General features: G+C 41.5%; 1 protein-coding gene across 1 annotated transcript in view; it reads left to right on the top strand.

Moving 5' to 3' along the window:
- WDR37 (WD repeat domain 37) overlaps nt 1–12025 on the top strand; it is a 249220-nt gene that overhangs the window by 132308 nt on the left and 104887 nt on the right. The window contains 3 exon segments of the mRNA XM_030198868.1: nt 4420–4657; nt 7467–7481; nt 7484–7607. Of these exon segments, the coding sequence (XP_030054728.1) occupies nt 4420–4657; nt 7467–7481; nt 7484–7607 (377 nt within the window).

The following is a 12025-nucleotide window of genomic DNA, read 5'->3' on the forward strand; positions in this document are numbered from 1 at the left end:
CAGCTGAAGGCGTGTCGTAAATTCCTGACCAGGGGTGCTTATGACACTTTTGATGTTGCATCCAGATCCGCTGCTCAAGGTATAGTGATGCGCAGACTCTCATGGCTGCGTGCCTTTGACCTGGACAGTCGGACCCAGCAGTGGCTTGCAGATGTTCTTTGCAGGGGGGATAATATTTTTGGCGAGAAGGTAGAGCAGGTGGTAGAGCAGCTCCACCAGCGGGAAACTGCCCTCGACAAACTCTTCCACCGGGCGCCTTTTCAGCATCTACCTCAACAGGTAGACGGTTTTTCCGGTGAAGGAGGACTGCTCCCTATGCTTACAATAAGCATAGGTACAATCCACCTTCTCGACAGCCTTCTCAGGCTCAGCCCCAGCGTGCTCGTTCGCTTCGACAGCATGCGCCCAGGCAGGCCCCTGCAGCTCCCCAGCAAAAGCAAGGGACGGGCTTTTGACTGGCTCCAGATGAGCATAGCCACCATAAACGTACCTGTGCCGGACGATCTGCCAGTCAGAGGGAGGTTAAAATTATTTCACCAAAGGTGGCCTCTCATAACCTCCGACTGGAGGGTTCTTCAAATAGTCCGGTTAGGGTACTCCCTCAATTTGATCTCCAAACCTCCAAATTGTCCACCGGGAGCTCAGTCCTTCAGCTTCCAGCACAGGCAGGTACTTGCAGAGGAACTCTCCGCCCTTCTCAGCACCAGTGCGGTCAAGCTCGTTCCACCAGGGCAAGAAGGGCTGGGATTCTATTCCAGGTACTTCCTTGTGCAAAAGAAAACAGGGGGGATGCATCCCATCCTAGACCTGAGGGCCCTGAACAAATATTTTGTCCGAGAAAAGTTCAGGATGGTTTCCCTGGGCACCCTTCTTCCCATGATTCAGAAAAACGATTGGCTATGCTCTCTGGACTTAAAAGATGCTTGCACTCACATTCTGATACTTCCAGCTCACAGGAAGTATCTGTGATTCCATCAGGGACCACAGCACTTCCAGTATTGTGTGCTACCCTTTGGTCTCGTGTCTGCGCCCAGGGTTTTTACAAAATGCCTGACAGTAGTTGCAGCGTCGCTACGCAGACTGGGAGTACATGTGTTCCCTTATCTCGACGATTGGCTGGTGAAGAATACCTCAGAGGCAGGAACTCTACAGTCCATGCAGATGACTCTTCGACTCTTGGAGCTACTAGGGTTTGTCATCAATTACCCAAAGTCCCACCTTCTTCCAGTCCAACAACTAGAATTCATAGGAGCTCTGCTGGACTCTCAGGCAGCTCGGGCCTATGTTCCTGAGATGAGGGCAGACAACCTTCTGTCTCTCGTTTCCAGGGCCAGAGCTGCTCAGCAGATGTTGAGAATGTTAGGCCATATGGCCTCCACAGTCCATGTGACGCTCATGGCATGCCTTCATATGAGATCTGCTCAATGGACCCTAGCTTCCCAGTGGTATCAAGCAGTGGGGAATCTAGAGGATGTGATCCAGCTGCCCACCGATTTTCTAAATTCACTTCGGTGGTGGACAATTCGATCCAATTTGACCTTGGGACGTCCCTTCCAAATTTCTCAGCCTCAAAAGGTGCAGACCATGGATGCATCTCTCCTGGGGTGGGGAGCTCATGTACATGGGCTCCACACTCAGGGAGCTTGGTCCTTCCAGGAATCAGGTTTTCAGATCAATCTCCTGGAGTTGCGAACGATCTGGAACGCTCTGAAAGCTTTCAGAGATTGGCTGTCCAATCAAATTATTCAAATTCAGACAGACAACCAGGTTGCCATGTACTACGTCAACAAGCAGGGGGCACCGGATCTCGCCTCCTCTGTTGGGAAGCCGTCGAGATGTGGCTTTGGGCTCGCCGTCACGGTATGTTTCTCCAGGCCACGTATCTGGCTGGCATAAACAACAGTCTGGCCGACAGATTGAGCAGGATAATGCAACCTCACGAGTGGTCGCTCAACTCGGGCGTGGTACGCAAGATCTTCCGGGAGTGGGGCACCCGCTCGGTGGATGTTTTTGCCACTCAGCTCAATCACAAGGTCCCTCAGTTCTGTTCCAGACTTCAGGTCCATGACAGGCTAGCGTCAGATGCCTTTCTCCTACATTGGGGGACAGGCCTTCTGTATGCATATCCTCCCATACCTCTGGTGGGGAAGACTTTGTTGAAACTGCAGCAAGACTGTGGAACCATGATTCTGATTGCACCCTTTTGGCAGTGCCAGATTTGGTTCCCTCTTCTTCTGGAGTTGTCCTCCGAAGAACTGTGGAGATTGGAGTGTTTTCCAACCCTCATCACTCAGAACGAAGGGGCGCTTCTACATCCCAACCTCCAGTCTCTGGCTCTCACGGCCTGGATGTTGAGAGCGTAGATTTCGCCTCCTTAGGTCTTTCTGAAGGTCTCCCGAGTCTTGCTTGCTTCCAGGAAAGATTCCACGAAGAGATGTTACTCTTTTGAATGGAGGAGGTTTGCCGTCTGGTGTGACAGCAAGGTCCTAGATCCTCGCTCTTCTCCTACACAGACCCTGCTTGAATACCTTCTGCACTTGTCAGAGTCTGGTCTCAAGACCAACTCTGTAAGAGTCCATTTTAGTGCAATTAGTGCTTTCCTTTATTGTGTAGACGGTAAGCCTATCTCTGGACAGCCTTTAGTTGTTTGCTTCATGAGAGGTTTGCTTTTATCAAAGCCCCCTGTCAAACCTCCACCAGTGTCATGGGATCTCAACGTCGTCCTCCCCCAGCTGATGAAACCTTCTTTTCAGCCACTAGATTCCTGCCATCTGAAGTACTTGACCTGGAAGGTCGTTTTCTTGGTGGCTGTTACTTCAGCTCGTAGAGTCAGTGAGCTCCAAGCCTTGGTAGCCCATACAGGTCTTTATCTGTCATCGTCTACTATGTTACTATGTTCTATTATTATTATTATTATTATTATTACAAACATTTTTGTAATTTGATATTTCTTGTTTTATGATTTTTTATTCTCTTTAATTTTATCTGCATATTATTTATGTAATTTAGGTTTATATTTGTTAGAATTTTGTATTTTTTAAAATGTTTTATAGATACCTGACTTAGGCTGTTAGCCAAAACATGGTCCATGTCAGTTCCCTCTACCTTTATTTTTCACGGACTTCTTCAGTTTAACATCACTTTCTTTGGTGTACTTATGGGGGAAGTTATCAAGGTGAGCTACTGTTAAATGGACTATTTTACCACAAGTCATGCTATTTTAGTTCAGGGTCTAATTGGACCATGTGCTAAAATATGACTTGTGGTAAAATAACCCATTTTAATGGTAGTCCGCTGTGATAACTTCCCCTTTGGTTATGCTGTTTTCCCTCTTTCCGCTGTCTGTCACCCACATCCCACATGTGTACCTGATTATTGTTCTCTATAGAGAACATTTGTTACGAGCAGGCAACTTTACTTTTCTATGTCTTACCTCAGAAGCTACTTCTTGCCTCAGAAGCTACTTCTGAGTTGGAGCAGGAAACATGGAGTCCTGAATAAAAGTAGTTTTGTGATAAGTTAATGTTTGGGAGTTGACTTAGAAAGAGAAATAGAACTATTTACAGTACAAGTTCAAAAATCCAGACTGCTCAGGGATTGGGTTAGTCCAGATTTTTGTATTTTCTGGATTCTCAGGCAATACTTTTAAAATTCCCCTTCCAGTGTCTCTCCTCCCCTTCCAGCATCTCTCTTCTCATAGGAGGGGACCCAGGAGCCCGATTCCAAAGGAGGGGCCCAGAGGGATATTTTCAAAGCACTTAGCCTTCCAAAGTTCCATAGAAACCTATGGAACTTTGGAAGGCTAAGTGCTTTGAAAATATGCCTCCCAGTCTCCCAAGGCCCCCCTCCCTCCCCGCATAGTCCAGCATCTTTCCTCCACTCCCAGCCCTGCCCATGGCTCTGTCTCACTCTCGCTTTTACTTGTTCTGAAGTTACTGGTGTTGCAGCATCAGCTGCAGTCTTACTCCCACACTGCCTCTGACATGCACCAGGCCTTTCCCCTCAGACCCGTCCCCCTCCTTCTAATGCAACTTCGTGTTTTTGAAAGGGTGGGATGGGTCAGAGGGAAAGGAGGCAGCCTGTGAATGTCTGGTGCTGATACTACAGCACCAAATACTTCAGAACAGGTGAGAGTGAGTAAGCAGGCAGGGCTGGGAACGGAGGTTGAGACACTGGACCATGTTTGGGGGCAGGAGTCAGGAGGGAGGGAGAATGTGTAAGAATATGTAGTCCGGATTTTTGGGCAGTCCGGAAACCACAGTTTCTTTGAGGCCCTGATTCTTGGGTGGTCTGGATTTCCAGCATCCAGATTTTTGGACCTCTATTGTATCAGTAAAACTTATGCTACCGTAAAACACCAAAATAATTATCATGCAGAGAGACTGTTTCTAATTGTTCTTGTATCTCTGTGATTAACAGCAAATGTCTGGGGAAGAAGAAGTTGACTTTTCTGATAAGGATGAAGCTGATGTGGAAGGTGATGGATCTAGTGATTGTCCTACCATCAGAGCTCCGATGACATCGCTGAAAAGTCATCAGGGTGTGGTTATAGCTGCTAATTGGCTGGTTGGTGGTAAGCAAGCTGTTACCGCTTCATGGGATAGAACAGCAAATCTGTATGACGTGGAGACTTCGGAGCTTGTGCATTCTTTAACAGGTAATGTTTCCTTCTTTGAAAGCTCTGACAGTTTTGGTGCAGTGTTTCTTGGAATTACATTACACTTACTAGGACTGATTGTACAGGAAAGAATAGACATGGAATTGCAACATGCAAAGACTTGGTTCAAATCCCTTTTGTGCCTTTCTTTGTGACCTGGCGCTTCGCTCAAGTATAAATTGTAAACTGTTAGGTGAGGGAACTTGATAATCATGTGATCTTTCAGTATGCACCTTCTGCTTTCTACATAAAGTTCTTTTCAAATTTGTGTTGCTTGTTTATGTTTCGCTCATGTTTATTCAAGAAAGAACAGCACATATTCATATGAAAACATACAACATTATAGAATAACAGGTATAAACCCCACCCTCTTCCCTCCCACAAACTTCCCTAGGCCATAAGATATTTACATTCACTGTAAAGGTATATATATCATATGTTAAGCAATCTTCTCCGTATAGCTGCAGACATTGCATTCCAGAAAGGGGTCCAGTAGCGTTGAAAGTTTTTCCTTGCCAGTGAAGAAATGTCTTGAATGTCCAGGTTTTCAATGCACACGAGCCCAATCATGTGAGAACACCACCACTCTGAGACAGCCATTTGACTTAAGATTGCTTTCTCAGCAATGATAATTGAGCAGGATACAAACGCCTTATATCCGTGCAGTACAGAGGGCCCAGACAAGGAAGGCCAAAGAGCAATTTAGAGTTATAGTGCCAACCAGTATTCCATAACAGGGAGACATATTTCAACAAAGAGCTCCAAAATGTTGCAGTTTTTGGACAGAGTCAGAACATGTGTCCCAAAGTAGCTCCAGGAGAATTACATTTTGTACAGGAACCTGTTGAGGAGAAGCCCATGTGGAAAGCACGCCTTGGAGGTACAAAGAGGTGCAATGCAAATTTATATTGTACTTCCCAGTATAAAGACGATTTTGTCTGTCTCCACAGCGAGAGAACATGAGTTTTAAATTGAGCCACAGAGAGTTCAAACTGTAGATCCAAGCTTCATTGCTCTGCTAACAAGGTATAATTGAGTTCTGGAGAGGTGTCTTTAATATGGTGGTGGTGGAAAGAAAGCGGAACAACTTGCTATGCCCCCCCAAGGTAAAAGCTGTAGAAAGTTCTTCCTTTACATCCTCAGCCAAGTCCTTCTAGTTAAGGCTCTTGACATAATGCCGGAGTTGTAGGTAATGGAAGTGATCTGAAGATGGAATAGAAGATTCTCACTGAGTTCAGAAAAGGATTTAATGTGGCCCTCCTCACTCACTACGTGAAACAAATATTGAATGCCAAGGTTGTGCCATCTACAAAAGGTAGCATACAATTGACCAGGGGGCAAGGAAGGATTATCACAAATAGTCAGGAATGGAGTCACTCTGGAGGAGAAATGATGATGTTTACAAATCCAGCGCCAAACCACCTTGGCTTGAGGCATTATATGCGAATGCTTGAGTACTGGAGGAATAAGATCTCTGCTGAGTGTATCAAACAACTAAAGTGAATATCCAAAGTTAACTGGGTCTCCAAGTTCGAGACTGAAAAGTCATTCCTAGAGCGGAACTAGTCATTTATATGTCTCATTCCACTAACCACAGTCGTACTTCAGAGATTCAGAAGGCCCAGACCACCATATTCTACAGGAATGTGAAGAGTAGAGAGTGGACACCGAGCTCTTTTCCCCTTCCAGAGAAATTTCTGGAGTGATTGATTCAGGCATTTCTCATTGTGTTGCTTGTTTATAAATACAATAATCTCATTAGCCATCATAAAATCTAATGATTATTATCTATGCAGATACCTTAAAATAGCAGTTTTCTGTTTGAGGCCCATTTTGAAACTGTAACAGAAGCATGGAGCCACCACAGATGAATTGACTTTAAGAAGCAAATTGTAATGTAACCCTCTTCCAGCCTTGTGTTCATAAATGTGATGCAGTACATTTGAGATGATTCAGAAAGTGCTTTGTAGTTCTGCGTTTCTTGGTTGCATGATCACAATTGTATGATATCATGACCCACCTACGGTGATTTGAATGATTTGCCACCTACAGTTCTTTCAGGATTTGCAGGTAGTTTCAGACTTTTATTTGAACTCACTTTGTATAAGACGTAACCTAGATTACATGACAAGGGCTAGATTCTATAAATGGCGCCTAAACAATGTGTGCAGAAAAAGCAATAGCACTTAGCGCTATTCAATAAATGGAGCTTATAGATAGTTGCAGTTTATAGAATAGCACTTAATGCTGGGAGCCACAACTACATTTAGGCATGACAGTTTATACCAATGAAAACCTGATGTAAATACCCATATGTAAAATATATGGATCACCCTAATTTTATTTATTTATTTATTTATTGCATTTGTATCCCACATTTTCCCACCTGTTTGTAGGCTCAATGTGGCTTACATTTATAACACACATAAAGTTCCATGCTCCTCCCATGGCCATGCTCACTTTTTGGATCTGCACACTAGAATTTATGTGCACATCTTTTATAGAATATGCCTAAAAAGATGCATGCATATATTCTAATTATTGCCAAGTATTCCCAATAACTGCTTGTTATTGCCCAATTATCGGCACTGATTGGCTTGTTATTCAGTTGAGTTGCTCACGCAAATTGGACACATGTCTAAATTTGCCTATGCAACTCAAAGCACCATATATAGAATCCTGGGATAACTTTATAGGATTTCCAGTCATTTTCTAGTTTTAAGCCTTTTGTTTAGATTAGTTATCTTTAAATTCAAATGATGCATGTAATATTTTTGCTGCATCTATATATTCTTTATTTTTGTTGTAGGACATGACCAAGAGTTAACCATTGTTGTACACATCCCACTCAGCGTCTTGTGGTAACATCATCACGTGATACAACCTTCCGTCTCTGGGATTTTCGAGATCCTTCAATCCATTCTGTGAATGTCTTTCAGGGACATACAGAGTAAGTGACATACTACAGTTTGTGCGTGAAGAGACAGTGATGAAAACAGTTTTTAGTGTAGAACTGTATTCAAAATTTTTTTAGTCCTTTTGGGAGATACGATCATTATTTCTCATGGCTTTGTTTTTCTTTTACTAAAATCCTGTACCATATTAAAAAAAAAAAAGTCCATTAGCTTAATCTGAGTATGAAAGATGTAAATATGATGAATGGAATTAAGAGCATTGAAGTTGCTATGCAGTTCTATGTTCACAAAAGCAGTTTTAATGAAGTGATGTTTTCACCCTTTTTTATGTTATTTTAATGTAGGCCTATTTAGGGGCATTTCAGAAATTGGCTTAATTTAATATTGATGCTTTTAAATACAATTTCTTAGAAACATGTTTTTCTATAGGGAAAAAGTAAAGACGTGCATATTTAAATACACAATTCTAGTAGATTTTTTTTCCAAATCCAGTATATGGACATTATAAATTGTAAGACAGTGTAGGCCACATTTATGTGTAGAATATTCTAAAGAATTTAGTGTTCCAAATGCAAGTTCTGTAAAATTCTGAATTTAGTTTAGGCTACTGGTGAGGTCATCAAATTTTGAAATTTGCAAATACCAAGGAGGAGCCTGCTGCTACGTACTTTAGTTTTATGAATTGAAGCTTCTTGATAAGGATACTACTGTGGCACTCTGTTCCATTGTCCTTTTCTCTATATTGCCTATGGGAACTAAAATCTTTGATTCAGCCCTGCTGTGTTTGAATTAGGAATGATCTCTGATCTATTTTGTATCTCAATGTGTTGTAATGTTTGAAAAAGGAATGCTTTCTAGCACACATTTGAGATGCTGTGAGAGCAGCTGAAACTAAAAGCTGCTTAGTTTCAAACCATTTTTTGAATCTCATGTCATGGCGCACACAGTAAGGGGGCTGGTTTTGCGGACCTTAAGCATATATGTATATTAATAAAAAAATATATGTATATATATTATGTAATATATATAATATAATATGTAATACTTGGTAGCAATAATGAAACAGTGATAGATTATTCACATAGCAATGAGCCTCAGCCGATAGATTTATTTTCCACTGAACATAATTTATTTTGTATGAACTTGGCTGCTAATAGTGTGCTGAACTGGACAATGTTGGCACATTTAGTCAGACCCTGGACAGTTCTGCACGAAGGAAACCCTTCATTAATCAATACCTTCTCTGTGAAATAGCAATAATAATAATAATAAAAAAAAGGCAAGTGCATTTTTATAATATACTTTTATACTTCTGTATTTTGTAAGCCACATTGAACCTGCCATACGGTGGGAAATGTGGGATATAAATACAATACATATAAAAAAAATTTTCACTTTTGCTATTTATGCCTCTATTGAGTCTAGTATAATCACAGATGACTGCTCATTTGACCCTGGAATTTGGAGGAGTGATTGAAAGGGGAATTATACTTTTTCTGGTGTTCAAAACAACTATTGAATGCACAAAAAAAAAAAAACGAAAAAAACCACACACATTTTGGAGCTCTGCTTATTAATTTGCTCCGCCGCTAATTGAAATATATAAGTGGTGCCATATACAAATAGGGTTGGATTCGGTAAATAGCACCCAAATTTGGGTGACAAAAAAAATGAATTGCGCTCCAAGTTGGGATCTGCACCCGATTTTGGGTGTGAAGATTTACACCAGCTGAATCCTGGTGTAAATTCTCATACCTAAATTAGGTGCAGATTTCCTGTATTCTACAATACTTCGCACATCTTATATGAATGCCCCTGACTTGCCCATGGCTATGCCCCCTTTTCAGCGCTGAAAGATTTGTACATGTATCTTTATAGAATAGTGCTTAACTTCAAATTGTTGCCAATTAGCACCAATAATTAGCACGCAGTTATTGGCACTAATTGGATCATTACTCAAATTGTGCATGCAAAGTGGACAGGCATCCCGATTTGTGTGTGCAATTTTGAGTGCCATTTATAGAATTTAGGGGACAATTTTTTTATTTTATTTTTGTTACATTTGTACCCCGCACTTTCCCACTCATGGCAGGCTCAATGCAGCTTACATGGGGCAATGGAGGGTTAAGTGACTTGCCCAGAGTCACAAGAAGCTGCCTGTGCCTGAAGTGGTAATCGAACTTAGTTCCTCAGTTCCCCAGGACCAAAGTCCACCACCTTAACCACTGATGATTTTGTGACTTTCTGTGACCACGTACACATACAAAGCCCCAAGTGGTGCTGATTTTTATGTTATTTTTGTAAAATGGCTTTTTTGCATAGGTTGAAGGTGAAAGGAGGTAGACTCAGAAGTAACCTGAGAAATTACTACTTCATGGAAAGGGTGGTGAATTTGTGGAACAGCCTCCTCGTGGAGGTGGTGAAGACAAAAACAGTATCTGAAGTCATGAAAGCTTTGGACAAGTACATAGGATCTCTAGATAGTGAAAAGGAGAGTAGATGGCATGGAAGAGCAGACTGGATAGGCTATATAGTCGTTATCTTCTTTCATTTTTCTATGTTTAAATACTTTTCCATCTTTCAATTAAAAATATCACACTTTGTAGTGTTGCTGTTTATCTAGGCGACAGTAGGTATTTTGTTGTGGTCTGAGCACCCAGCAAACTTTGGAAACGTGGGATATCTAGCAAGTCATAGGTCATGTCTGCATGTAGAAACAGAACTGATATTCAGCATCTCTAATTTTCTGCTGAGGAATCTACTTGATTCCTTTTTTTGGGATTACTTACTAATTTTACAAAAACAATTATAAAGGTAGCCTTTGCACTAAAATAACATCCATTATTCAATAGAAAATAATGAAATAAATATAATACAACTAAGGCTAGACACTTAGTCCACAGTTAAAGAAACCCAAGATGCAACATCCAGAGGAAGCTAGAAATACAGGAAACATAACCTAAAATAAAAATAGAACTATCCCTTGTCCATTTACTAATGACCCTCTCATTCAAACCTGGACTGGTCCCAAGGAGCGATGAGAATTCAAAAAGCTACATAATTGAATCGGATAAAAAAAATGATATATTTTTTCCCTAGAGAAAACACACGTATAGGCAAAATCCAGTGGAACATGAGCCTCCAGTGATATTAAAGTTGTTCTTCTCTGTGTCCTTCGGGGAACATAGATGAAGATCTGAATCTTCCCACCATGGACATTTATTTCAGAAAGCCTAAAATATAAATACAACATTTCCCTATCTTAGAGAAAACAAAAAGAGACCAGTAATGTACTTTTCATATTAACTCTTCCTCTGATCTCTCCAAAAGAGCAGAGACTATCCAAGCTATCCATAGAAACCTCTGCCAAAGGTTGCTTACTTGACCTCCAAGAATGTATATAATGAAATCTTTGTACTTGTCACAAAATACCTAGCCACCTTCCTGGGGTTACCTCGCGGCCACTTAGAGGGTCTATCCACAGCACAGCTCAGGTTCGCCTGCACCTGCCGCTTGTGCTCTACACTAGCACCCTCCTCCTACCGACTGGGTCACAACCACCTCTGGACAAGTCTCCTGCTCTCCAATTATCCCCAGTGATTTCTAGGTTACTGGGCCACACTCCCAGTACACTTCAGGACATAATTTCAGCCTGTAAAATGTATTAGATATTTTCCCATTTTAAACACACTGCTTCTTCACAGTACTTAAATACCTCTTTTAAAAGTCTATAAAACATATGTTTCGGTGCCACAGATTTTAAACAAGGGAAATTCAAAATCCTTAAGTTTAAACCTCTAGCAGATTCTCAAGAGTTTTAACTTTTCAGTGCAAAACCAATCTATCTTGAGAAATTTGAGCTTGAGCGTCCTATAGCTGGGTAACTGAAGATTCCAATAGGAGTTTCAAATTGATTGTTCAGGTCTCTAACTAGAGTATCATTTTTTAAAGAAACCCTTATAAATGAAGAACAGACCTTATGAAGGGCTTCTGGGGCTGATTGCAGTGAATCCAGCATTATTTCTGCTAGTATATGCAGAAGCTGCAGAGCAGAAGAACACAGGTCCCATTTTTCCTGCCAAATCTCATCTCCTCCATCCACTTCAATCTCCAGGTCTTGGGAAGGTTCAACTGGTGACTCGACATCTGTCCAAGATCAGTCAACTACTACTACTTATCATATTTCTATAGCACTACTAAGCGTACGCGGCACGGTCTCTGCTCGACAGAACTTACAATCTAATTAGGACAGACAAACAGGACAAATAAGGGAATCAAGGTGGGAATGATAAAACATGGGTACTGAACAAGTGAGTAAGGGTTAGGAGTAGGGCTGCTCATCGATAAAAATGTTTAAAGTTGCATGATTAATCGCCTAAGGTACCCCCTCACATTTTCACCTGTGTTGTGCAAAATGTTAACTGCAGATGTCAATTCTCAAAACTGAAAATAA

Source organism: Microcaecilia unicolor, chromosome 1, assembly GCF_901765095.1.
Source record: "Microcaecilia unicolor chromosome 1, aMicUni1.1, whole genome shotgun sequence".
Classification (NCBI taxonomy): Eukaryota; Metazoa; Chordata; class Amphibia; order Gymnophiona; family Siphonopidae; genus Microcaecilia; species Microcaecilia unicolor.